General features: G+C 36.9%; 1 protein-coding gene across 3 annotated transcripts in view; it reads right to left on the bottom strand.

The window, feature by feature from the left end:
* HMG20A (high mobility group 20A) overlaps nt 1–27,758 on the bottom strand; it is a 69,849-nt gene that overhangs the window by 21,473 nt on the left and 20,618 nt on the right. For 2 of the 3 annotated variants that reach the window (XM_004276340.3, XM_049705735.1), the window contains exon 2: nt 5,257–5,349. In XM_004276340.3, the coding sequence (XP_004276388.1) occupies nt 5,257–5,345 (89 nt within the window). In that variant the 5' untranslated portion in view covers nt 5,346–5,349. Of the gene's footprint in view, nt 1–5,256; nt 5,350–7,088; nt 7,216–27,758 lie in introns of all 3 variants that reach the window. The other variant, XM_033440130.1, reaches the window with a different exon arrangement.

The following is a 27,758-nucleotide window of genomic DNA, read 5'->3' as shown; positions in this document are numbered from 1 at the left end:
TACTCCTTGGATTATAGTGTTTATTGAGAATGAGATCATCTAAGAACAATATTATCAAGTTCAGTAAGTTCAGGTATAAATTTTAATAAATCAGAGATATACATTTTCTGTTCCTATCATTCTGTTCCAGATGAGTCAGCAAACCAGATCTCATCCTTCTGAAAAGTGGACACGAGAAGGTACAGATGACGATTGGATCTTAGACTAAGTTATACCCTATCGCATTTAGATAAAGGAATGGAAATAAAAGTAACACCATGCGCTAGGGAGTTTGGGGTTTGGGGCAGGTAGTGGGGAAGGTGGAGGAAGATGTACAAGAGAGTAATATTCAGTCATTATTCTGGAAGAATGTATACTCCATAGGGTTACAGAAAATACTTACAATGCAATGTAAGTACTGAAACAGAGGTCTGTAAAATGTGCCATAAAGGTACAGTAGAGGGGATGAGGAATTTTATATGTATGGAGAGAATGTTAAGAAAGATTTTACAGAGGAGGTCTTAAAAGTTGAAGAGGCATTCATCAGGTAAACAACATTATTACAGGTAGAAAGAACAGGGTATTAATAGGAGAAAGGGAAACTCTTCAGGAGGCTACTGCAATAGACTAAGGGGGAGACAAGGGCAAACAGGAGAATAGGGGAGAGAAAACTAAGAGATAATTAAGAGGTAGAATGATAGATCGAATATAAATAGTGAGGGAAAAAGAAGAGTCAAAGGTAATTCTGAGGTTTCTAGATTGGGTGATAATGTACTATTAATCAATGTAACAACTGGAATGTGTGTGTGTGCGTGTGTGTGCGTGTGTGTGTGTGTAAGAAAGACAGATGAGAAAATGCTAAGTTTGAAACACTCATGGCATAATTAGGTGGACCTGTCCCACCGACAACTGGAAACATGCCCTGAGAGAACAGAAGTGAAGAAAAGGCAGGAGATATTTTGGGAGGCATCAGCTCATGGAAATAATGGGAAGTGCTAGATATTCTCCAGAAAGACAGTGAGAAGAAAAGTCAGGATAGAACTCTGTTGGAAAAATATTTTAGAAGCAAGTGTTAGACGAGCTGGGAAAGACTAAGGAGGGCGTTAAGAAATCTAGGAGAGAATACTGTTACAGAGGCCAAGGCAGGAAGACTTTTGAGAAGGGGTTATTACACAGGCAAAAAGTTGCAGATGTCACATAAGATAGGCTAAAAAGTATCTGCTAAATCTGAAGATCTGAAGGACTTCAGCTGTACTCCCTGTACTTCAAGGGAGTACAGTTTTAGTGGAGTTATGGGAATAAAAACCAGATTACAGTGGACTGAGAAAAGAATGAAAGCAGATTCAGACTGTCCTTGAAAGGACAGAAATTTTATTTTTCTGAACACTTCTATAAAAAATAGAGTATTATAACTAGGAGGTTCCTACATTTTTGAGGTCCTGTGAAAAAGGGTAGATAGGAGAAGTTATTAACTTAATGCTAATTATGTTCTCTGAAGAGTTGCCATTAGAGATCCAGTTTGATCTTGGCAGCTTTGTTTTTCAAATATTTCAATCATTTTGGATGTCTTACAATGTCTTTTCTTTCACTGTCATTCTTCATTTCAACTGTGCCATCAATTTTTAAGTTACTAACTCTTGCACATTCTTATTTCAGTAAAATATGAAAACTAGGTTTAGGAAAGAGTACCAATCCTGTGAATCCCTTGACTGAAATGGATAGGAATCAGAGGGAGTGGTCAAAAGCAGCAAATGCCTTAGAGATGACAAGTTGAATAAAGACTGAAAAAAAAAAAAAAAGGCTCCTTTGTTCCAATGAATGAATTGTCCATGCTCTTAGCTAAAGCCAACAACCCTTCCATTTGCGCCCTGGATCCCACACCCTCTAGCCTACTCAAAAACAAGTTTCAGCAATTCTGCCCTCTCTGGCATCACCAGTTCTTTCCTCTCTACTAGATTAGCCTAATCAGCAAACAAATGTGGCATTATTACTCTTATCTGGAAACAAAACAAAAAATACACTTTCTTGATTCCACTTCATTTTTCTCCTTTCCTTTATGGACCTGACCTGAGGGTGGTATGTTCCAAGATCCCCAGTATACTGAACCCTGTTTTCTGTTCTGTCTTCCACCCACAAATTTAATGCCTTTTCTATCTTAACTAAGCACTTATCATGCACTGTGTCCATAACTTTTGCAGTTTGAGATGTGACAGCAAAACTAGCACGAATTTCTTTTTCCTTCTTCACAATTTCGCAGATAGAAGATTCATTCTCACCATAGATCTCAGCAACCTCAGCATATTACTATTTTTTTTTCTTTCCTTATTAAGTCAAGAACTTTCACCTTTTCACTTAAAGGAAGCACATTAGGGCTTCTCTTTGGCGTATCTGAATTGCCAGCATCACTATTCTTGCGCTTTGGGGCCATTATTAAGTAAAATAAGAGTTACCTGAACACAAGCACTAAGATACTATGACAGTCCATCTGATAACAGGCAGCTACCAAGTGACTAACAGGTGGGATATGCTGGACAGAGCAATGATTCACGTCCCAGGCAGGACACGGTGGGATGGTGTGAGATTTTATCATACTATTCAGAGTGGCGGGCACTTTAAAACTTATAAACTGTTTATTTCTGAAATTTTCCATTTAATATTTTCCAACCATGGCTGACCGTGGCAGGTAACAGAAGCCACGGAAAGTGAAACCATGGATAAGGGGGTACTTACTGACTTCAATTGTTTATAGTGGAAAGAATTGTTTATAGTTATTGACTTCAATTGATCTCCCTTCATTCTTTCTTAAACCCAACCCAAAGGAGATAAGTGTTCACAACTCTTGTCAAGGCCACCAGTGACCTCCATGCTAAATCCAATGTCATTTCTCAGACCTCATCTTACCGGATCTTCCAGAAGTATTTGACACAGTTCATCTCTTCCCCTCCCTTGAAATATATTTTTTACCTGGTTTTCAGGACCCTGCACTCCTCTGTTTTTTCTGATACCTTTTCAGGTACCCCCTTGAGTCTTCTTTGCTGACTCTTCCTCTCCTCCCTGACTTGTAAATGCTGGAGTATCCCCGAGTTCCAGTGTCAGGTCTCTTCTCTTTTCTACCTACACAGTGCTCATTTGTTTGATGATCTCAACCAGTCTCACAGCCTTAAATATCAGCTCTAATATGTTGATTGACTCCCAAGTTTCTCTTTTTAGTGTAGACAGCCCCTAACTTTAGAGCCCTGTATCAAGCTGCCTATTTGACATCTCTGCTTGGATAGCTAATAAGAATCTCTATTTTAAAATCTCTAAAACCGAGCTCCTAAAATTCCCTCCTCCACTTGCTCAGTTTTCCCCATCTAATTTAATAGCAATTCCATCCCTTCAGTTGCTTAAGCCAAAAATTTGGAGCTGTCTTTAACTGCTTTTTTCTCCCTTCTCACATCTCATCTGGTCTTTCAGGCAAATCCTGTTTGGCTTACCTTCAAGATATATCTAGAATTCTATACTTCTCAACACCCCCCATTCCTATTATCTTTGAAACCCACTCCAGTGAGGTTTTTGTCCCTACTACTCTGCCAAAAATACTCCTGTCAAAGTCACTAGTGAAGTTCTTTGAGTCATCATCTCTCACTTGAATTATTTTAGAACCGTAACTGGTCTTCTTGCTTCAGTCCCTGCTCCCTTCACTCTATTCTCTATATAACAGCCACAGGGATACTATTTTAAAATGTCAGATCATATCATTCCGCTCAAAATCTCCCCATGCTTTCCCACCTCACTCAGAGTAACAGTTAAAGTGCTTACTCTGACCCATAAGATCCTACACGATCTAGTCCCTTGCTACTCAAAGTACCGGCCTTACACCAGCAGCACAGGCATCATTTGGGAACTTATTAGAATGTAGAATCTCTGGCCCTAACTCAGACTTTCTGACTCAGCGTTTGCATTTTAATAAGATGTCTAGGCAATTCATAAGTGCATTGAATTTTGAGAAACACTGATGGAGCCTATTACCCTTCCCCCTGGTATACTCTGCTCCAGTCACACTGGCCTCCTGGCTATTTCTAAAAGGCAGAAACACTCCTACCTCAAGGCTTTCCCACTCACTGCTCCCTCTGCCTAGAATAATCTTCCCCCATAACTGTAGGCTAGCTAATTTACTTCCTTCAGGTTTTTATTCAAGTCACTTGTAAAGCCTTTCTGGGCCATCTTATCTAAGATGGCACCTCAAGCCCCTCCTGTCCCTCTTCCTTACTTTATTTTTTAATCCATAGTTCTTATCAATGTAGTATGCATTTTACTTATTTATCCTGTCTGTTGTCTGACTTCTGCAGTAGAATTTAAGCTCTATAGGGGTTGGGATTTTTGTCCATCTTGGTTATTGCTTAATGTCTAGTGCCTAGAATGGTGCCTGGCACATAGCAGACACTCAGAACATTTTTATTGTACAAGTTGGACTCAGCAAGTAGGCAGCTTTTAGAAAAGTTTTAGAGAATAGTTTCATCTGAATAAAGTCAGAAGGCAGATATTAATGAGTTAAGAAAGAATGCCAGGGAAGGAAACAATTATAAAGTGTAGTCTGTTTTTAAAGAGCTCTAAGGAATATTAAAATAATTCATCTTAGGCATTAGCTAGCACTTCAATCTATTAGTGAATACATTTCTTCTTTGGCAAGTAATGTCTAATAGAAAAGATAAAAATTCAAGTGGAACAGAGATTTTCAGTGGAAGAGGGACTACTGCTATTAGCCCTTTTCTACATTTCTTTATATATCTGTCCAAAAATACCAAAGAAAGGAGTTGGAGTTGGGGGGAGGGGTAGGTTGGGAAGAACAGAAGTCAGCTAGAGCTCCTAGGCATCTTGAATAAAGAACCATAATTAAAAATCTAATCTTAAAACAACAACAAAAAACCCTGATGTTTGGGGAAAAAATTATTTTAATATCTGTGCCAATTTAGACAGAAAATGAATTTGATTTTCGAAGCTAGCTCTGTGGCAAGTATTTCCTTAATGGTGACTATGTAATTCTCTTAACTGGAAGTCACTGATGTTTCCTAGACCCCACAGTATTGCTGTTCCAGTTCACAGGAACCAGAGCATTGCAAATGACAGCTGAATACAGATATTAAAGCAGTTTACAATGGCTCTCATTCTCTTTGCAAAGCATAACAAACGCACCTTCTAGTTTTGATATAAAACTGCCTCTTTAGCACCTCATATGTTGTCAGAAGCTGTTCTGAAGCCTAGGCAGAGGCCCAGTGTCCCAAAGCAGCTGCTTACCCAGTTGTAGCCAGATCATTACTCTCCTTGGAGCCATCTTCATCAGCAAAAAGGGGAGGCAGGGTGGAACCAGTCATCAAGGTTTCCATCTCTCTAAAAGGAAGACAGAATAAAAAAAAAATTTAATGGCTTAATTATTTCCAGTTCAAGTTGCATTAATTTAAGAGTCAGCCTTCCTTAACTTTATCACATCAGCAGCAGAATAGAAACTGACCTAAATATTTATTTTCTTGACTTGGACACATCAATTTGAACTTTATGGTTAATGGGCTTTTAACCCTGGTCTTATCAACTGACCAGACTAAAAACAGATTTTAACAACCAGGACACAGTTTGGAAAATTCCTTTTTGTTCATTCAGAATATCTTCAAAAGTATGCTTCATTTCCGGTAAAAACTGTTAAGCAGAGTAACTCAGAAGCACTGCAACCCTGAGCAAGCTATTCAGCCTCTTTGAGATACAATTACACCATCTTAGACACAGACAAAATTGCTGACTTAACCCACAGGGTTATTGTGAAGGATTAAACTGAAAGTGCTTCATAAACAGAGAAAGGCTAAGATCGTAAGTGCTCTGAGTATTATTATATAAAGAAAGGTATTGTTATTACAGCATTACGAGTTCTTAATCCCAGATGAATCATCCTTAGATTAAATGGTGACAATCTGAGTCCTCCAAAAGGAAATAATGCAAAGGAAGTAGAGGATGGAAGGCATACTGATGTGGTTCAAAATGAAAGAAACCACACTTCCAGGTCAGAAATATGCTCCACATCACCATGATGACCAACAGTGGAAATAGCATGCACCTGGGCACAGGAAATAACTAAGCCTAATTGAAGAAAGCAAATAAATCAGAAGAACCTGAGGTTATCAGAATGAAAGGATAAAAGGACAAAGTGACAAAGAGAGTAATTTCATTTAGCATATCGCTACAAAGAAAGATTTTTCCCTTTCAAGGCTTACTACCAGGGGCTTCACCCCATATAGCTAAAAGCAGAAGCCTTCCATTCACCATGAAAATGATATTCAAACAAAACATTCAATAGTGACCCTAAACATCAGTCACTTAAGTGGAACTGCAAACCACTCAAGAAAAAAAGTGCCTCAATCACCTGGGAGAATTGAGGAACAGATTATGAAAATTCACTCAGGAGCTCCCTCAGCAGTTATTTCAGGTGCTGCTGCTAAGAGACCTAGTGAAATAGCAATTAAAAGAAAAGCACAGCAGCCCAAGCAGAGCTAGGATTCATCCCACTAAGATGGAAATACGAAGAAAATGCAGATGACAGTGATGCCATATTCTAAAATGTTCAATATAATAATTTACTTACAAAATGATAACAGTGATGATTTATTTCTTATTCTTACTTATTTTCTTGTTTTCACTTCTTTGTTACTTAGCAGACCAAATTCCATAAATAGCTTACTCTGAAAAAAATGCATCTTTGTATATTCACCACCCATTATAGTGGGAGAGCATGGAAGGCAGAGGGGAACTTCCCACTCAACCACAGAGTACGGAGTTTATTCCACATGCAGGGATACTTGCTAACTTTTCAACTCCTTCAAGAAAGGGGAGGTTACAAGGGGCTCTAACAAATACTGCAAAATTCCATTCTAGATGTTTTCTAGGATAATCTTGACACAAGTGCACTTATGTTTTACTTCACATTATGCACAGACCAGATTAGAGCCCAGGCTTTAAGGGCTGCTAACATCACCTTACACCAATATTCATTTTATCAAAAGAAAATTAATCAATTAGATGCCATATAATCTAGTTATAAACCACAAGCAAACATTCAAATAGTCAGGTATATATCCACAAACCTTAAAAGGACTCATTTAATTGGCTTCTTTCTAAAAGTCTCCTTAGAAGTAAAGGACTTTTCGAGAGCCTCAAGATTCAGCATTGGAAGCTCTTGGCATCATCCCACCTCAAAAGAAGATATATTACCTGGTGGGGGACAAATGATGTATCTTTTCATTCACTATACCAACATGATCCTCTTAGAGTGTTTCCCAGATATCTTTAGTCATTTTTGAAATATGGGGAGGCAGCTGGACAACACAACCTTAACAACATATAAATAGATCATATAAACAAAGGAAGTTCAGAGAACACATTTCTTGTTGTTGTAGTTTTTTCCTCTTAAGTGTGTTTTACTCAATCCATATGGCTTCAGATATATTTTCTCTAGTGTTACTGAGTAGTCAGGTCCCTAAGAAATGAGTAATAAAGTGGGTGGAAGGTTAAGGGGCCAAAATCAACAAAAGAAGGAAATGAGGAAAAAGTCCAGTGAAACTCTAAGGCCTCTAAACTAGTTGGGAAAATAAAATGATTCGCAAGAATTGGCTGGGATCCTGCAAGAATCTGCTTTCATATGGTTCATGAGGGGGTGATTCAAACTGAATCACAGCTACCAAGCCACTGATTGCCAAAAGCCCTTCAGTGTAGCATCTGTGCCTGATAATGTCCCAGTACAGAGGTCACACTAAACTCTGAAATTCTATGCAAAGCACTTAAGAAATGTGATGAATGCTGCTCTGGAAGGGGAAAGAAGAGATATATGTACAAAGGCAAGGCAATATACAAGTTTGGTTTTCCACTGCAGTTTACAGAAACAGGTATATCATGCAGATGTTTTCTTGCAGAAGGGATTCACCCAGTGAAGGCTTCCACCTGGAGGTAAGTGGTATTACCTTGGGGCTTACACTTTGAGCCAAGGTCTGGACTGTAACTTTGGAAACTCAAAAATCCCCTCTAACACTAATTGCTCGCTGAAAACATTGATGTATAAAACAGAGTGACAATTTAAGATATTTTAATAACAATTATAAAAATTGTAATAAAAATTATATTAAGCCATTAATCATGATCAGAACATTTTTTTGGGCCAGAATAAGGGCACTCAGGTGTAGCTTAAGAAATCTTCCTCAACTAAGATTGTTCTAGTAACCTTTCCCAACAAAAGGGATGATCTCACCAATGAGACTATATTATTCCAAATGTGTTGGACAGTGCTGAAAGTATAATTTATACTTCTGTTTTCTGGGGTTGGCTCTTTTCAGGTACCCTTTCCCCACTTTACATATGTTAATCCCACTTCAGTAAGCCCTCTCATGGAGATGCACCATATTCCTTCCCTACCACACCATCCCCAACAGTACACCTCAGAGTTGAGAGGTAGGATTCTGCCCTCATTTTTCCATACTACAACCTTTATGCAAAATTTCCAGTTCCTTTAAAAGTCATGTTAGTTCGCTATACCAATCTCTGATCATTACCTCCTATCATTTTGGTTCTACTACAACTGACCTTTAACCACACAAACCTCTATTTGTCGACTCTTGATTTTCCCTTCTCTGTCTAGCTTAGATTCTGTGGCTGCATTTCAAATATTTTTTTGCCAACACTCTCAATTCCTTTGCCATGTTGTTCTTCTATACCCTGGATGTAGATCAACTCTGAGTTTTAGCTCAACATGGTGTTGGAGAAAAATCACAAAATAAAGGGTGCTACTATAAATTTATGGTATCAACTATAGCTGGGCCCACAATGCTCTCAGCAGTCATTTTACATGTTCTTAGGTTATCAACTGCCACATTAGCTCTGTCAAAATTTTCCAATCAAATCAAACCTAACTCACTCAAACCCTCCTGAATATTCAGGCTCATCTCTTCAAACTTCTCATTCCTGACTCACACCAAAACCATCCTAAGTAGTTTTATTTTAAAAATATATAATTTATATACCATAAAATTTATTCCTAATTTAAGTTATACAGTTCAGTGGCTTTCATATATTTACAGGGTGACTTTCACATATTCCTACCAACACCATAATTGATTTTACAACATTTTCATCATCCCTAAAAGAAACTCGGTACCCATTAGCAGTCACTGCCCATTCCCCCCTCCCCCTAGGCCCAGGTAATCACTAATCTGCCTTCTGTCTTTATAGATATACATATTCTTAACATTTCATATAAATTTAATCATATTCTCTGACCTTTTGTGTCTGGCTTCATTCACTTAGCATAAAGTTTTCAAGGTTCATCACATTTTAGCATGTATCAGTATTTCATATCTTTTCATGGATAAATAATACCACATTTTGTTTATCCATTCAAAGACTGATAGACTTGGGTTGTTTGTATTTTTTGTCTATAGTGAATAATGCTGCTTAAGAACATTTGTGTACAGTTTTTGTGTGGACATGTTTTCAATTTTCTTAGGCCTATACCTAGAAATGGAATTGCTGGGTCATATGATAACTCCATGTTTAACATTTTAAGGAACTGCCAAACTGTTTTCAAAGCACCTGCACCATTTTACATTCCCACTAGCAAAGTATGAGATTTCCAAATTCCCCATACCCTTACCACACTTTTTAGGAGTGCTAAAGAAATATCAATTCTACCCTCCTCCAGCTTTCCACATGGGCTAAGGGAAATACAGAACTCCAGCCCACTTCAGCCATCCTGTCCCACTGAAAGGGGGAAAAAACTAAGAAGCACCGGTAAAGTTTATAGTCCAGGAGGCACAGGCTCACCAAAAGACTGTGACCTAATCATAGTACTACAGAATGCTTCTCCTCCCCTCACACCTTACCACTACATCACTAAAGGCCTATATACCACAGTTCCTTTCACCCAGGACATCATTTCTACCTTTCAACAAAAATTTACAAGGCATACTAAAAGCCAAAAAACGATTTGAAGAGACTGAACAAGGATTAGAACCAGAGTAAGATACACCATGGTTTTTATTTCTTAACTTTAAAAAAATTGAAATACAGTTGGCTTACAATATTATATTAGTTTCAAGTGTATAATATAGTGATTAATATTTTTCTAGATTATACTCCATAAAAAGTTATTATAAAATATTGGCTATACTCCTGTGGTATAATAGTACATCCTTGTAATTTATTTATTTTAGACCTAGTAGTTTGTACCTCTTAATTCCCTTCACCTATTTTAGTCTTTCCCACCCATTCTTCCCTCTGGTAACCACTAGTTTGCTACCTGTATCTGTAAGTCTGTTTCTGTTTTGTTATACTCATTTGTTTGTTTCATTTAAAAAATTCTACATATAAGTGAAAACATACAGTATTTGTGTTTCTCTGTCTCACTTATTTCACTAAGCATAATACCCTCTAGGTCCATCCATGTTGTTGCAAGTGGCAAAATTCCACTTTTTTTTAAAGACTGAGTAATATTCCATTATATATATATAGCACATCTTCTTTATCCATTCATTTGTTGATGGACACTTAGGATGCTTGGCTATTATAAATAACGCTGCTATGAATGTTGGGGTGCATATATCTTTTCAAATTAGTGTTTTTGTTTTCTTCAAATAAATACCCAGGAGTGGAACTCCTGGATTTCATGGTAGTTCTGCTTTTAATTTTTGAGAAAACTCCATACTGTTTTCCATAGTGACTATTCCAATTTACATTCCTACCAACAAAGTGCTAGGGTTCTCTTTTCTCCACATCCTTGTCAACATTTATTATTTCTTGTCTTTTTGACAATAGCCATTCTGACAGGTGTGAGGTGATATCTCACTGTGGTTTTGATTTGCATTACCCTGATGATTAGTGATATTGAGCATCTTTTCATGTGTCTGTTGGCCATCTGTATGTCTTCTTTGGAAAAATGCTTATTTAGGTTCTCTGCTCATTTCTAAATTGGGCTTTTTTTTTTTTTTGATATTGAGTTGTATGAGTTCTTTATACATTTTGGATATTAACCCCTTAACAAACATATCATTTGTAGATATCTTCTCCCATTCAGTAGGCTGCCTTTTCATTTTGTGGATGGTTTTCTTTCCCACACAAAAGTTTTTAAGTTTGATTAGGTCCCATCTATTTATTTTTGGTTTTGTCTCCCTTGCCTGAGGAGAAAGATCCAAAAAAAAAAATCACTAAGACCAATGTCAAAGAGCCCACTGTCTACGTTTTCTTCTAGGAGTTTTATAGTTTCACGTCTTACATTTAGGTGTTTAATCCATTTGAGTTTATTATTGCATATGGTGTGAAAAAATGTTCTAATTTCATTCTTTTACATATAGCTGTCCAGTTTCCCCAAACCACTTATTGAAGAGCCTGTCTTTTCCTCATTGTATATTCTTGTCTCCTTTGTCACAGATTAATTTACCATATTTGTGTGGGTTTATTTCTGGGCTCTCTATTCTGTTCCATTGATCTATGTGTCTGCATTTGTGAAAGTACCATATTGTTTTGATTACTGTAGCTTTGTAGTATAGTCTGAAGTCAGGCAGCATGATACCTCCAGCTTTGTTCTTTTTTCTCAAGAGTGCTTTGGCTGTTCAGGGTCTTCTGTGGTTCCATATAAGTTTTAGGATTATTTGTTCTAGTTCTGTTACAAATGTCATGGGTATTTTGATAGGAATTGTATTAAATCTGTAGACTGCTTTGGGCAGTATGGTCATTTTAATAATTTTAATCCTTCCAATCCATGAACATGGAATATCTTTCCATTTATTTGTATCATCTTCAGTTTCCTTCATGAATGTCTTACAGTTTTTGGAATACAGGTCTTTTACCTCCTTGGTTAAATATATTCCTAGGTATTTTATTCTTTTTGATGCAATTGTAAATGGTATTGTTTTCTTGAGTTCTCTTTCTAAAGTTCATTATTAATGTAAAGAAATGCAACAGATTTCTGTATATTAATATCGTACCCTGCACTTGACTGAATTAATTTATTAGTTCTAATATTTTTTTTGGTGGGGTTGTTAGGGTTTTCTATATATAGAATCATGTCATCTGCAAATAGTGACAGTTTTACTTCTTCCTTTCCAATTTGGATGCCCTTTCTTTTTCTTGTCTGATTTCTGTGGCTAGGACTTCCAATATAAATTAAATAGAAATGGTGAGAGTGTGCATCCTTGTCTTGTTCCTGATCTTAGAGGAAAAGCTTTCAACATTTCAACACTGAGTATGATACTAGCTGTGGGTTTGTCATAAGTGGCCTTTATTATGTTAAGGTACGTTCCCTCTATACCCATTTGTTGAGAGTTTTTAATCATGAATTTTGTCAAATGCCTTTACTGCATTTTTAAGCTGATTATGATTATCTTCCATTTTGTTAATATGGTGTAACATATTGATTGATTTGTGAATAGTGAACCATCCCTGCATCCCTGGAATAAATCTCACTTGATCATGATGTATAATCCTTTTTACATATTGTTGATTCAGTCTGCTAGTATTTTGTTGAGGATTTTTCCATCTATGTTCATCAGGGATACTGGCCTGTATTTTTCTTTTTTTGTAGTGTCTCTGTCTGATTTGGGTATCAGGGTAATGCTGGCCTTGTAGAATGAGTTAGGGAGTGTTCCCTCCCCTTCAATTTTTTGGAATAGTTTGGATAGACATTAACTCTTCTTTAAATGTTTTGTAGACTTCCTCTGTGAAGCCATCTGGTCCTGGACTTTTAATTGTTGGGAGTTTTTAATTACTGATTCAATTTCAATACTAGTGATCGGTCTGTTCAGATTTTCTACTTCTTCCTGATTCAGTCTTGGAAGAGTGTATGTTTGTATGAATTTATCCATTTCTTTGAGGTTGTCCAATTTGTCACTGTATAGCTGTTCATAGTATTCTCCTAGGGTTGTTTGTATTTCTGTAATATCAGTTGTAACTTCTCCTCTTTCATTTCTAATTTTGTTTATTTGGGCCCACTTTCTTTTTTGCTTAATGAGTCTGGCTAAAGGGTTATCAGTTTTGTCTATCTTTTCAAAAAGCCAGATCTTAGTTTCATTGATCTTTTCTATTGTTTTTTGTTTTCATTTTGTTATTTTGGTATTTTCACTATGATCTTTTTTGTTTCCTTCCTTCTGCTGACTTTGGGCTTTGTTCTTCTTTTTCTAATTCCTTTAGGTGGAAAGTTAGGTTGGTTGTTTGAGATTTTTCTTGTTTCTTGAGGTAGGCCTTGAATTGCTATAAACTTAACGCTTAGAAATGCTTTTGTTGCATCCCATAGATTTTAGAAAGTTGTATTTCTATTTTCATTTGTCTCAAGGTATTTTCTAATTTCCTCTTTGATTTCTTCATTGACCCATTGGATTTTCTGGTAGCATGTGGCTTAGTCTTCTCCTGTGCAGAGGGTCAGCACCGCTAACACCCATGTTGTTCAACTGTATATAAAATTTAATTGCTTTTCTATATACTAGCAATGAACAAGTGAAATTTGAAATTAAAAACACATTACCATTTATATTAGCACCCCCCCCAACAAATGAAATACTTAGGTATAAATCTAACAATATTTTACAAGATCTCTATGAGGAAAACTACAAAACTCAGATGAAAGATATCAAAGAAGGACAAAATAAATGAAAAAAATATTCTGCGTTCACGGGTAGGAAGACTCAATATTGTCAAGATGTCAGTTCTTCACAGTTTGAGCTTTACATTCAACTCAATCCCAAAAAAATCCCAGCAAGTAATTTTGTGGATATCAATAAACTGATTCTAAAGTTTATATGGAGAGGCAAAAGACTCAGAATAGCCAAGTAAATATTGAAGGATAACAACAAAGTTGAAGGACTGACACTACCCAACTTCAAGACTTCCTATTAAGCTACAATAATCAAGACAGTGTGTACTTCGGAAAGAAAAGACAAATAAATTATTGAAACAGAATAGAGATCCTAGCTAGAAATAAACCTATATAAATACAGTCAACTGATCTTTGACAAAGGAGCAAAGGCAAAACAATGAAATAAAGATAGTCTTTCAACAAATGGTGCTGGAACAACTGGACATCCATATGCAAAACAAATAAACAAACAAAAACAACTTGAAACAGACCTGACACCCTTCACAAATATTAACTCAAAACGCATCATAAACCTAAATTTAAAATTTAAATTTTAAAACTATAAAATTCTTATAAGACAATATAGGAGAAAAATCTAGATGACTTTGGGTATGATTATGAATTTTTAGATATAACACCAAAGGCACAATCTGTGAAAGAACTGATAAGCTGGATTTCATTAAAATGAAAAACTTTTGCTCTGTGAAAGACAACGTCAAGAGAATGAGAAGATAAGCTGTAGATGTGAAAAAAGTATTTGCAGAAGATACATCTGATAAAGAAATTTATCCAAAATATACACAGAACTCCTAAAACTCATCAATAAGGAAATGAACGACCCAATTAAAATATGGGCCAAAGACCCGAACAGACTCCTCAACAATGCATATGTACAGATGACAAATAGCATATGAAAAGATGTTTAATATCATGTCAGTTGGGAATTGAAAATTAAAACAATGAGATACCACTACACATCTATTAGAACTGTTAAAATGCAAAACACTGTCAACACCAAATACTGGCTAGGATATGGAGCAACAGGAGATCTTATTCATTACTGGTAGAAATGAATGCAAAATGGTACAGCCACTAAAGAAGACCATTTGGTAGTTTCTTATAAAACTACTCATACTCTTACCAGCAACTGGGTTCTTTGGTATTTATCCAAAGGAATTAAAAAGTTATGTCCATACAAAAACCTGCACATGGATGTTTATAGCAGCTTTATTTATAATGTCAAAATTTGGACACAACTGAGACATCCTTCAGTAGGTGGGTGGATAAACAAACTGTGGTACACCCAGATACTGGAATACTATTCAGTGCTAAAAAGAAGTTACCAAGCCAAGAAAGAACATGGAGAAAACTTAAATGCATAATACAAACAGAAAAAAGCCAATCTGAAAAGGCTACGCAGTGTATGATTCCAATATCACTACATTCCAGATAAGGTAAAACTATGGAGACAGTAAAAAGATGAATGATTGGGAGGGGTTAGGGGGGACGCAGGAGTGAAAAGGCAGAACACAGAGGATTTTTAGGGCTGTGAAACTATTCTGCATGACACTAGAATAATAGATATATGTCATATATTTGTCAAATCCCATAGAAGGTACAACATCAAGAGTGAACCCTAATGTAAACTATGGAATTGGGTGATTATGTGTCAATGTAGGCTTATTAACTATAACATATGTACCACTCTGGTAGGGGATGTTAAGAGTGGGGAAGGGGGCTTCCCCGGTGGCGCAGTGGTTGAGAGTCTGCCTGCCGATGCAGGGGACACAGGTTCGTGCCCCGGTCTGGGAAGATCCCACATGCCGCGGAGCAGCTGGGCCCGTAAACCATGGCCGCTGAGCCTGCGCGTCCGGAGCCTGTGCTCCGCAACGGGAGAGGCCACAACAGTGAGAGGCCAGCATACTGCAAAAAAAAAAAAAAAGAAGAGTGGGGGAGATTGTACACATATGGGGACATGGAGTATATGGGAACTCTGTACTTTCTGCTTAATTTTGCTGTGAACCTAAAACTGCTCTAAAATATAAAGTTTATTAATTTAAAAATTAATTTAATATATTATAATTATACAAGTTATTGTAAGATAGCCCTGAAGTTGAGGAATAAATGCAACTGATTTTTATATGCATGCAATTTAACAGGACCAAGTGAAAGAAGGCGGCTTACTACAGAATGATCTACCAGCTGTGAACATTTAGCTAAGAGCATTAAGCAGGCTGTGGGCATTAATCAATATGTTTTACAGAGGAAATAAGAACACTGGCTAATCCCCAGGCAGTTAACTGGGGTTCATTAAGAACTCTCTAACTGTAGGTTTTGATACGGGAGATGAGGGGGCAAAAGATAAGGCTAGGTAATTTGGTGGTAATTAAGTACTTACTTTTTGGGGGATGGGTAGGATCGGGGAGATAATTAGAGTTTAAGGCTTAGGGTTGTTTCAGTACCTAAGAAGGGAATAGAGGTGTGTGTTTGGCTGGGTGTTGGAGGGAGTGAGCAGAAAATGTGGCTCTCTATTCCTAGAATCTAGAGCCCAAGCTCCTGTAACCATGACTACTGTTAATTTTTAAAAATGTAGTAGGCTAGTCTAAGAACTAAATAATAGAGAAACTGATTCATTCATTCAACAAGTATTTATTGGGTATCTAACACTGTAGGCACTTTATATGTACTGGGGATATAGCAGCAATCAAAACAGGCAAAAGTCCCCACCCTTACTGAGTTCAGTATAATGGGATACAGACAAAATAAGTAAAATGAATAATGTTACATAGTGATAAGTACAAAGAAAAAAAGAGAGCAAGGAAAGAGCCCAGGAAGAGTTCAAGGGAAGAGGGTTCTGGAATTTTAAATAGAGGCCAGGAAAGGCTTTACTGAGGTAACCTTTGGGGAAAGACCTAAAGGAAATGAAGAGCTGTGCACATGTGTGAGGACAGAGTGGTCCAGGCAGTGGGAACACATGCAAGGTGTACACTTGGTATGATTGAAGGAGGCAGCAAATCTGGCTGGATTGAAATAGGGGCAAAAGTAGTAGATGATGCTGACTGCTATAGGGGCCCAGACCATATATGGCTTTGTAAATCATAGTAAAGACTGGCCTTTACCCTGAGATGCAAAGCCACTAGAACATTCTGAGTAGATAAGGCATGGAATCAACCATTTTTATAAGATCACCATGGCTGCAGTTTTGAGAACAGAATGAAGGGTGAAGAGGGTCAAGGGTAGAAGTAAGGAGATCACTTAGGAATCTATTGCAGTAATCCATCTGAAAGTTGATGGTGGATTGGATCAACAGTGGTAGTAGTGGAGGTGATGAGAAGTAGTCAGATTCTTGATATATTTTTAAGGTAAAGCCAATTTCTCAGTTCAAAATAACTGGAAAAAAAATTAGGAATAGAATCTAACTGTGGCCTGCATATATATATATATTTTTTTTGCGGTACGCGGGCCTCTCACTGTTGTGGCCTCTCCCGTTGCGGAGCACAGGCTCCGGACGCGCAGGCTCAGCGGCCATGGCTCACAGGCCCAGCTGCTCCGCGGCATGTCGGATCTTCCCGGACCGGGGCACGAACCCGTGTTCCCTGCATCGGCAGGCGGACTCTCAACCACTGCGCCACCAGGGAAGCCCGGCCTACATATATTTTAACTGCAGTTTTATAACCTGTTTAGTGATAAAGCTATACTGACAATATATTACTTCCAATATTTTGTAGTTAAATATAGTGTTTTTTGGGGGGCCATAAAGGAAATAATCAAGCCTCTTTTGAAGGCAAATGCTCGCAGAATTTATATTTGAACAACAAACATTTGTTGAGTACCTTTACGTGTGACTAAGATCGTGCCTGGTGTCAAGTGGTGTGTGCTGTTATTCTCCTTGGTCTAGAGACACTGTTTTCAGACGAGAATGATAAGCGGGAAGAAGATGCCAGGGTTAGAAACAAACATAAATCTTCTATCGTTGTTTATGATTTTTTGAAGTGAGAGTTTTGCAAACTTTTGAGTTAGGTATTTTCTAAAAAATATAGAAGTACTAGATCATCAAAAGAAACTGGGCACAGTTTAGATTTCTTTTGAGATAGTTTGATCCCTGTACATGCATTTTTTTCTTCTCAGTGGAATCTTGATGGAGAATTGTTACCATCAGGACACAAAATATGTTGTGAAAAAGAAAATAACCCTGAACATCTAGACATAGTGTTTTGTATCAGGTTAAAGCACTGTGATAACACAGAGAAAATAAGAAACATTTTCCTCTGCCAAAGCAAATCTGTCACTTTACAAGCAGGGTGTTGCCTTTTGAGGTCACAGTCCACATATTTGGCTTTTTCATGGTGACTGTTGGTCCCAAGTTGCCCTTCCTATACAACATATTCAAGCACTGCTTTTATTATTAGTAAACAGATAACTGCCCAAGTAAGAAACTTCTGGACTAATGCCGGAAATAAGAGTTAAAGTAATCCAATAAAATTTGGGTGTACTTCCTTAGTGTAGAGTACTTTCCCAAACAATTTCCTGGGACACTAGGGTACTATGAAACAGTAAAAGGTAGGTAGGTGTGTATGAGGTAGGGGAGGAGAAGTGAGAGAGGGGAACTTCCTACTCCATTTAGGAAGCCACATGATATATATTTTTTCACTCACTTCTTAGTGATTCTCATGGAGGTTATATCAGAAAAGAGGAATTTTATGTTTACCAAGAGGGAAATGAATTTTGATAAAGCAATGCTTTTCACAGTTTACTACATGTCACTGTATTAGGCATCAAAGACACAGAGGTAATTAAGATTAAGAAGAAATTCTTGTCCTTTAGAGTTCATAATCTATTGGGGCACAGACGGGCAAACAGTAAAAAAAAATTGCAAAGGCTGTAGTAGCTGATGTGTGTAAAGTTACTTACTTACTTATTTATCTATTTAAATATATGAGAAAACAGGGAAGAAATACAGATGAATTATATAGATGGGGTGACCAGCTAAGATAACTGCTAATGACCGTAGTGAATTCACAGAGCATTCGAGATCTGAAGGAAACAGAAACTACTAACTGAGTAAATCCTGAGAAGGAACACTTAGCTCAGGGTACTTACATGTTTAGAATCCAGACTCATATTCAGAAGGCAGATGGTATTCATTTCTAGTTCTTAAACAAAATTATTTAAGCCTGGAGTCTGAGAAAGCTATATATGAGAAAGCAGAAGCAACAAAGGTCTCTAGTATCTTGACCCAAACAAAAACTTAATAGTTAACAGTTCTAGGGCAAGGGTCCTTACTGGTTCAAGGAACATTGCTCCTCTATTTTCTTATGTTTTACACTGCTTTCTTCAGCTCAAACTTACAGCTGTGAAACAACACTGCAAAGAAGAGATGGAAAGGATGTTCTTTTCTGCTACAGTCAATAATTCCCAAACCTTTTACCCTTCCAAATCTGATGAATACTAAAAGTAAAAGATGATGTTTAAGGAAAGTCAGAGATCACTTATAAAAACTATAGTGTAATAAAAGGAAATAGATCCCAAAGGTTCTTCATTTTAATCAACTTTATTTTAATCAATCAATTTAATTTAATACAAAGTAAATTCTCTTCCTAGGGAGAATTCCTAAAAGAAAAAACAGAGAGCTCTGGATAGTAAGGAAGTTTTACTTTAGTCAAAAGTTGAAGACAGGGCTTCCCTGGTGGCGCAGTGGTTGGGAGTCCGCCTGCCGATGCAGGGGACACAGGTTCGTGCCCCGGTTCGGGAAGATCCCACATGCCGCGGAGCGGCTGGGCCCGTGAGCCATGGCCGCTGAGCCTGCGCGTCCGGAGCCTGTGCTCCGCAACGGGGGAGGCCACAGCAGTGAGAGGCCCGCGTACCGCAAAAAAAAAAAAAAAAAAAAGTTGAAGACACAAACAACAAAACAACAAAAAAAACGTTAGCTGCAGTGAGTCAGAGGCAGTTAATGGAATAATAAAGTGAAATTCACAGTTTTCCTCACACAACAAATAGGCACAATTGCAGTTTAACAGAACAGTTTAAACTGAAAGAGAATATTTAAAACTCAGATTTTGCTATATTTTGCTTTTGAAATTCACACTTTTCCCTACAAAACAAATAGGCACAGTTGCAGTTTAACAGAGCAGTTTAAGGAAAGAGACAAAACTTAAAACTCAGAATTATTTTGCTATATTTTGCTTTTGAATCCTAAAGCTGATAATGCTCAGGACTTCAGAAAGTAAATCAAATAGCCATAGAATTCAAACTGGACACATTTAAAGCTCTAGAAGACCAGTTTCCCAGGAACATTTTTCCTTTAAATACCCTACCCAGTATGAAAAGGCTTCGCCCTTCCTACACAGACGGCAATTCCAATCAAGCGCTTAGATGTTATCTTCCTGGTTTACAAGCTACTGATTTTGTTTCCGTTGTTTCTAGGTGAAACAAAACCAAGTTTAAAACCAAGTTTAAAAACAGACAAATGGATAAAGAAGATGTGGTACATATATACAATGGAATATGACTCAGCCATAAAAAGGAATGAAATTGGGTCATTTGTAGAGACATGGATGGATCTAGAGACTGTCATACAGAGTGAAGTCAGAAAGAGAAAAACAAATATCGTTTATTAACGCATATATGTGGAACCTAGGAAAATGGTACAGATGAACCGGTTTGCAGGGCAGAAATAGAGACACAGATGTAGAGGACTAATGTATGGACACCAAGGGGGTAAAGTGGTGGTGGGGTGGTGGTGGTGGTGGAATGAATTGGGAGATTGGGATTGACATGTATACACTAATATGTATAAAATGGATAACGAATAAGAACCTGCTGTATAAAAAAATAAATTAAATAAAATTCAAAAAAAAAAAAAGAGCAATAGTAAAAAAACAACCACATATTAGCAGTAACTAACTGAGGAGTAACCAGACTAAATCACCTCAGGATTCTTGGTGTTTGAGTGTATTTACTAAAATATAACAAAATTTGTATTTCCAGAGTTGCCTATTGCTGTTGAAAGGCTCACCTAGTCCAGTAAGGCAGGACTATGTCCCATGGAATAAGAATTTGCAGAATGATTTGTTTTGCTCTTCTTTCTACCTTAAACGCATTCACTCGCGTGCGGTAGAAAGTACTGTGGAGAACAGAAATTCACTACAGGACCAAGTAGAGGCATTATGTGATTTCTGCTTTCAATACCCTGATATGTAAAATGGTGCTAATAATACCTTCTCTACTTAACTCAAAAAGATATTGTGAGGAGCAAATAAATATTTCTTTATATTATCTGCAAACAATAAAATAATGTAAAAGCTATTTTTGCTAATTATGATACAAAGTTTTCAATGAAATATTTATGAGAAAGTATATTACACATATTGTGATATTACAATTACACATATTGTGACACCATATTAACAAATTGAAGAATAAAAACCATATGATCATCTCAATAGATGCAGAAAAAGCTTTTGACAAAATTCAACAACGATTTATGATAAAAACTCTCCAGGGCTTCCCTGGTGGCGCAGTGGTTGAGAGTCCGCCTGCCGATGCAGGGGACACGGGTTCATGCCCAGGTCCGGGAGGATCCCACATGCCGTGGAGTGGTTAGGCCCGTTAAGTCATGGCCGCTGAGCCTGCGCGTCCAGAGCCTGTGCTCCGCAACGGGAGAGGCCACAACAGTGAGAGGCCCGCGTACCGAAAAAACAAAACAAAACAAAACAAAACAACTCTCCAGAAAGTGGGCATAGAGGGAACCTACCTCAACATAATAGGGGCCATATATGACAAACCCACAGCAAACGTCATTCTCAATGGTGAAAAACTGAAAGCATTTCTTCTAAGATCAGGAAGAAGAAAAGGATGTCCACTCTCACTATTATTCAACATAGCTTTGGAAGTCCTAGCAATCAGAGAAGAAAAAGAAATAAAAGGACTACAAATTGGAAAAGAAGAAGTAAAACTGTCACTGTTTGCAGATGACATGATACTATACATAGAGAATCCTAAAGATGCCACCAGAAAACTACTAGAGCTAATCAATGAATTTGGTAAAGTTGCAGGATACAAAATCCATGCACAGAAATCTCTTGCATTCCTATACACTAATGATGAAAAATCTGAAAGAGAAATTAAGGAAACACTGCCATTTACCACTGTAACAAAAAGAATAAAATACCTAGGAATAAATTTACCTAGGGAGACAAAAGACCTGTATGCAGAAAACTATAAGACACTGATGAAAGAAATTAAAGATGAAACAAACAGATGGAGAGATATACCATGTTCTTGGACTGGAAGAATCAACATTGTGAAAATGACTATACTATCCAAAGCAATCTACAGAATCAATGCAATCCCTATCAAATTACCAATGGCATTTTTTACAGAACTAGAACAAAAAATCTTAAAATTCGTATGGAGACACAGAAGACCCTGAATAGTCAAAGCAGTCTTGAGGGAAAAAAGCGGAGCTGGAGGAATCAGACTCCCTGACTTCAGACTATACTACAAAGCTAAACTCATGAAGATAATATGCTACTGGCACAAAAACAGAAATATAGATGAATGGAAGAGGATAGAAAGCCCAGAGATAAACCCAAACACCTATGGTCAACTAATCTATGACAAAGGAGGCAAGGATATACAATGGAGAAAAGACAGTCTCTCCAATAAGTGGTGCTGGGAAAACTGGACAGCTACATGTAAAAGAATGAAATTAGAACACTCCCTAACACCATACACAAAAATAAACTCAAAATGGATTAAAGACCTAAATGTAAGACCGGACACTATAAAACTCTTAGAGGAAAACATAGGAAGAACACTCTTGGACATAAATCACAGCAAGATCTTTTTTGATCCACCTCCTAGAGTAATGGAAATAAAAACAAAAATAAACAAATGGGACCTAATGAAACTTCAAAGCCTTTGCAAAGCAAACTACAAAGAAGATGAAAAGACAACCCTCAGAATGGGAGAAAATATTTGCAAACGAATCGACAAAGGATTAATCTCCAAAATATATAAACAGCTCATGCAGCTCAATATTAAAAAAACAAACAACCCAATCCAAAAATGGGCAGAAGACCTAAATAGACATTTCTCCAAAGAAGACATACAGATGGCCAAGAAGCACATGAAAAACTGCTCAACATCACTAATTATTAGAGAAATGCACATGAAAGCTACAACGAGGTATCACCTCACACCAGTTAGAATGAGCATCATCAGAAAATCTACAAACAACAAATGCTGGAGAGGGTGTGGAGAAAAGGGAACCCTCTTGCACTGTTGGTGGGAATGTAAATTGATACAGCCACTATGGAGAAAAGTATGGAGGTTCCTTAAAAAACTAAAAGTAGAATTACCATATGACCCAGCAATCCCATTACTGGGCGTATACCCTGAGAAAACCATAATTCAAAAAGATACATGCACCCCAATGTTCATTGCAGCACTATTTACCACAGCCAGGACATGGAAGCAACCTAAATGCCCATCAACAGATGAACAGATAAAGAAGATGTGGTATATATATACAATGGAATATGACTCAGCCATAAAAAGGAATGAAATCGGGTCATTTGTAGAGATGTGGATAGATCTAGAGACTGTCATACAGAGTGAAGTAAGTCAGAAAGAGAAAATCAAAGATCGTATATTAATGCATATATGTGGAACCTAGGAAAATGGTACAGATGAACCGGTTTGCAGGGCAGAAATTGCGACACAGATGCAGAGAACAAACGTATGGACACCAAAGGGGGAAAGTGGTGGTGGTGGTGGTGGTGGTGTGATGAATTGGGAGATTGGGATTGACATATATACACTAATATGTATAAAATGGATAACTAATAAGAACCTGCTCTATAAAAAAATAAAATTAAATTAAAAAAAAAGACACATGCACCCCAATGTTCATTGCAGCACTATTTACAATAGCCAGGTCATGGAAGCAACCTAAATGCCCATCAACAGACAAATGGATAAAGAAGATGTGGTACATATATACAATGGAATATGACTCAGCCATAAAAAGGAACGAAATCGGGTCATTTGTAGAGACATGGATGGATCTAGAGACTGTAATACAGAGTGAAGTCAGAAAGAGAAAAACAAATATCTTATATTAATGCATATATGTGGAACCTAGGAAAATGGTACACGTGAACCGGTTTGCAGGGCAGAAATAGAGACACAGATGTAGAGAAGAAATGTATGGACACCAAACGGGGAAAGTGGTGGTGGGGGGGTGGTGTGATGAATTGGGATTGACATATATACACTAATATGTATAAAATGAATAATTAATAAGAACCTGCTATATTAAAAAAAGTAACGGATACATAAGATTGGAAGGAAACACACCCAAATGCTCAAAGTAGTAATGTTTTAGGATGATGAAATTATGAGTAATTACTTTCCAATCTTTGTTTTTACTCCCTAACATTCAGTAATATGGTTGTGTTACTTTAAAGAAAGAGGAAAGTACCATAAAAAATCACAGACCTTTTAAACTTCAATTTTAATTTCACATGCAATACTTTCTTTTTATGAATACACTTTCTTTTTAAAACTTTTTACTACACATAGAACTAAAATTCCCTTTGACCAGACTCTTCCCATTTTCCTCTCCAGAAAATATACTACCTTATTGCTGAAAGGAGCCTTAGAGATAATTTCTAGTGATAAATTCATTGTCTCGCTCTCTCAAATCAGAATGAGCCCTTCAGGACAGAGAAGAGTAAACATGTCTAGCAGGAAGAGTATGACAGCACAGTTTATAAACTTTGTGTTTTATATTAAAAAATTCATTTAAATTCTGCATTCAATTTTATAAAACAGTGTTTATTCTAAAGCAAAAATAAATGTTTGAAACTATAGGAGAGCAGGAAAAGGATAATGTACTCTCAAGACAACAATATATTTCCCTATGAATGCATTACCATGTGGCACAGGTTAGGTTCATCTTCCTGACAGATACCTGACAACTTTCGATACTGAGAGAAAAAGAAGTGCCGTGACTTCCTTCCTACTTCTCTACCATACAGCAATAGAATGAGTAATTGTTATTATTGGCTAGAACTATAGGTTAACTCAATTTATATCCTGTTAACCTTCCAGATAAAATGACATGACAATACACTGCAAATATCATACAAAAATCCCATTTAATTATGGGAAAACAGACCATGACCATGAAATTAATATGGTTTGGCATTTCCTTAAAAGGTTTAATTCTGAAAACTACAACATATCTGAGGTTGATAAATGTACATTCTCATGGCACTGGTAGGAAAAGTAACAAGCTGTTTATGAGTAAATAGTCATTTTACTTCTTGCTAATATATCTTGAGATATACCTCAAATATAGTATACTTGATCCATCTTTAATTCCACTGTCATCCCTTTTCCTTCAGAAATTTGACTCCAAATCTGGCTTACATGAAAAAGCTCATCATTACAATGTTTTCCCACAGAGGCATTTTCTCTGGAGGTATTTATTCTTATTACAAAGTCTCTCCAAATATCTAATTTGGCTCTTTGTGTTTAGTAACATTAGAATATTTAAAAGACAAAATTAGTAACTTAAAATCAAGAGGTACCAATGCGAGCTATGAGGAAGAAGAACAATTGCAGTTTTCTACAACAAACTCACTCAAATTTGGGGGGAGGAAGAACCAAAGCATTTCAAATTTTTGATAAAGGATTATGTGCCATGTAAACTACAGGGAGGTAACCCAAGGCAGTAGGAAGTTACTTCTGAACTGAAGTCAGGAAGTCTGAGTCTGAGTTCAGGCATGACATCAACTAGCTATGTCTTCTGGGATCACGAAACCATTCTGGCTTAAGTTTCTTCATCTGTTAATGAAGGACAAGATCAGTTCTAAATTTGTTTAGATGTAAGACCATGACAGAACACCATGAAATAGTACTGTTAATTAAATGATATGAACTAGAAACAACTTTACAAACTAGCAGAAAATAGAAATATATTAAAAGTTCACTATAAACTCATAACCATGAACTGTACATACACAGACACAGAGTTCTCTAAGCACAGGATGCATTTCTGAATTCTTCTGTTAATATTTATTTGCTATCTGGGAGGGAGTCATGGTTAATATTGCAGGCTCTGAAATCAGACTGCCTGAATTCAAATCCCACCTTTTATTTTTTAGTTGTGGAACGTGAGCAAGTTAGTTAATATCTCTGAAGCTAAGTTTTCTCATCTGTAAATGAGGATAGTAATAGTAGATACTATGGGAGTTATTTGAATAATCAATCAATCCATGTAAAGCAGGTAGTATGGTGTCCATCACAAGTAAGAGCCTAGTAACGATGATAGAAGTAATATTAGCACACATATATTGAGTGTTTACTAAGTATCAGGTAGTATTCTAAGGGTTTACATGTATTACCCCATTTAATCCTCACAACTACCATATGAGATAGATACTATCATTAGCCTCTATTTTATAGTGAACAAACCGATCCATAGAGAGACATTAAGTAACTTGCCCAAGTTAACTGTGACAGCCATTATTATGGCTATTCACAAATATTTTAGCTCTCCTTTCAGGAAGTGTAAGATTACACTTCCTCACAACCTCTGAAATTAGGCAAGGTTGATGGAACTCACAGGGTCAACTCATAGTGGCACATGATACTTCCAGGCAGAAAGTTTAAGAGTCCAAAAGCAATTTTCCATGTTTCCCTTCCCCTATTACAGTGCTCATGAAAGTATATATTATAATGGAGTTTACATCAACATGTTTGCCTAAGTGAACAAAAACAGCATAGCCCCCCTGTTAACCCACTTTGTACAAGTAGCATGAGTGAGAAAAAAAGCCACTGAGATTTTGCAGTGTTTTGTTAACATAGCAATAACCAAGTATCCTGACAGTAAATTTCAGATTTAGTATCATAATTATCTACTTATTCACAGCTAATGCCAAAAGCTTAAGAATTAAAATATGGGAGAAAATAGTACAGCTCTATACATTTATTTCTTTTTTTGGTGTATGAACAAATGAAAGTTTACCATTATCTAATTTAGTATTGTAATTCAAGAATGATTGCTCTGGGGGACTTCTCTGGCCGTCCAGTGGTTAAGACTCCCTGTTTCCGCTGCAGGGGGCACGGGTTTGATCCCTGGTCAGGGAACTAAGATCCCCACATGCCGCATGGTGTGGCCAAAAAATTAAAAAAAAAAAAAAGAAAAAAAAAGAATTATTGGTCTAAATGTCTTCATGACCTTGGGCTAGACAAAGACTTCTTGAAGAGGAAACAAAAAGCACTAACCACAAAAGAGAAAAATGATAAATTGCACTTAACTAAAATTAAGAACGTCTGTTCATCACAGACCATGTTAAAAGAGTGAAAAAGTAAGGCATAGACTGGGAAATTATATTTGTAATACATATAATTCCCTAAAGACTCATATTCAGAATATGTACAGAATTCCTAAAAATCAGCAAGATAAAGATAAATGAGCCAATTTAAAATAAGGCTAAAAATAAAATAAGCACTTCCTAAGAGAGACTATCCAAATGATCAATAACCATCAAAAAGGAAATACTACAACATATTCAATAGCTAAAATAAAAAAGACTGACAATACACAGTGTTGGCAGGGATGAGCAGGAACTGAAATTCTCATTATGTTGCTAGTGGGAATCTAATGTGCACAGTCACTTTGGAAAATTGCTTGGCAGTAACTGCTGAAATAAACCTAAACCTACCCTATGAAACAGCAATCCATTCCTAGTAACATATCCTAGAGATATGAGTGCAGGTGTCTACCAAAAGACATGTAAAGATTGTTCATAGCACAGTTATTTACAGTCTCAAAGTGGAACCAATCCACATGTCCATCAACAGTGGCATGGCTATATTATGAGACATTCCTACAATGACATTAGTGGAATATTACAGAGATTGAACTACTGCTACATGTAGCATGGATGAACCTCATAGACACAACGATGAGCAAAAGCCGCCAGACCCACAACAGTAAATATTCTGTGAATCTATTTATGTGATGTTTAAGTATAGGTAAAACTATTTTTTGGTGGCAGAAATCAGAATAGTGATTATCTATAATAGGGGGAGAGAGGGTACTGACTAGAGGCTCCTGAAGTGCTGG

The sequence above is a fragment of the Orcinus orca genome, chromosome 2 (genome assembly GCF_937001465.1).
Source record: "Orcinus orca chromosome 2, mOrcOrc1.1, whole genome shotgun sequence".
NCBI lineage: Eukaryota > Metazoa > Chordata > Mammalia > Artiodactyla > Delphinidae > Orcinus > Orcinus orca.
The sequence above is the reverse complement of the archived record's forward strand: the minus strand, read 5'-3'. Positions and strand labels throughout refer to the sequence as shown.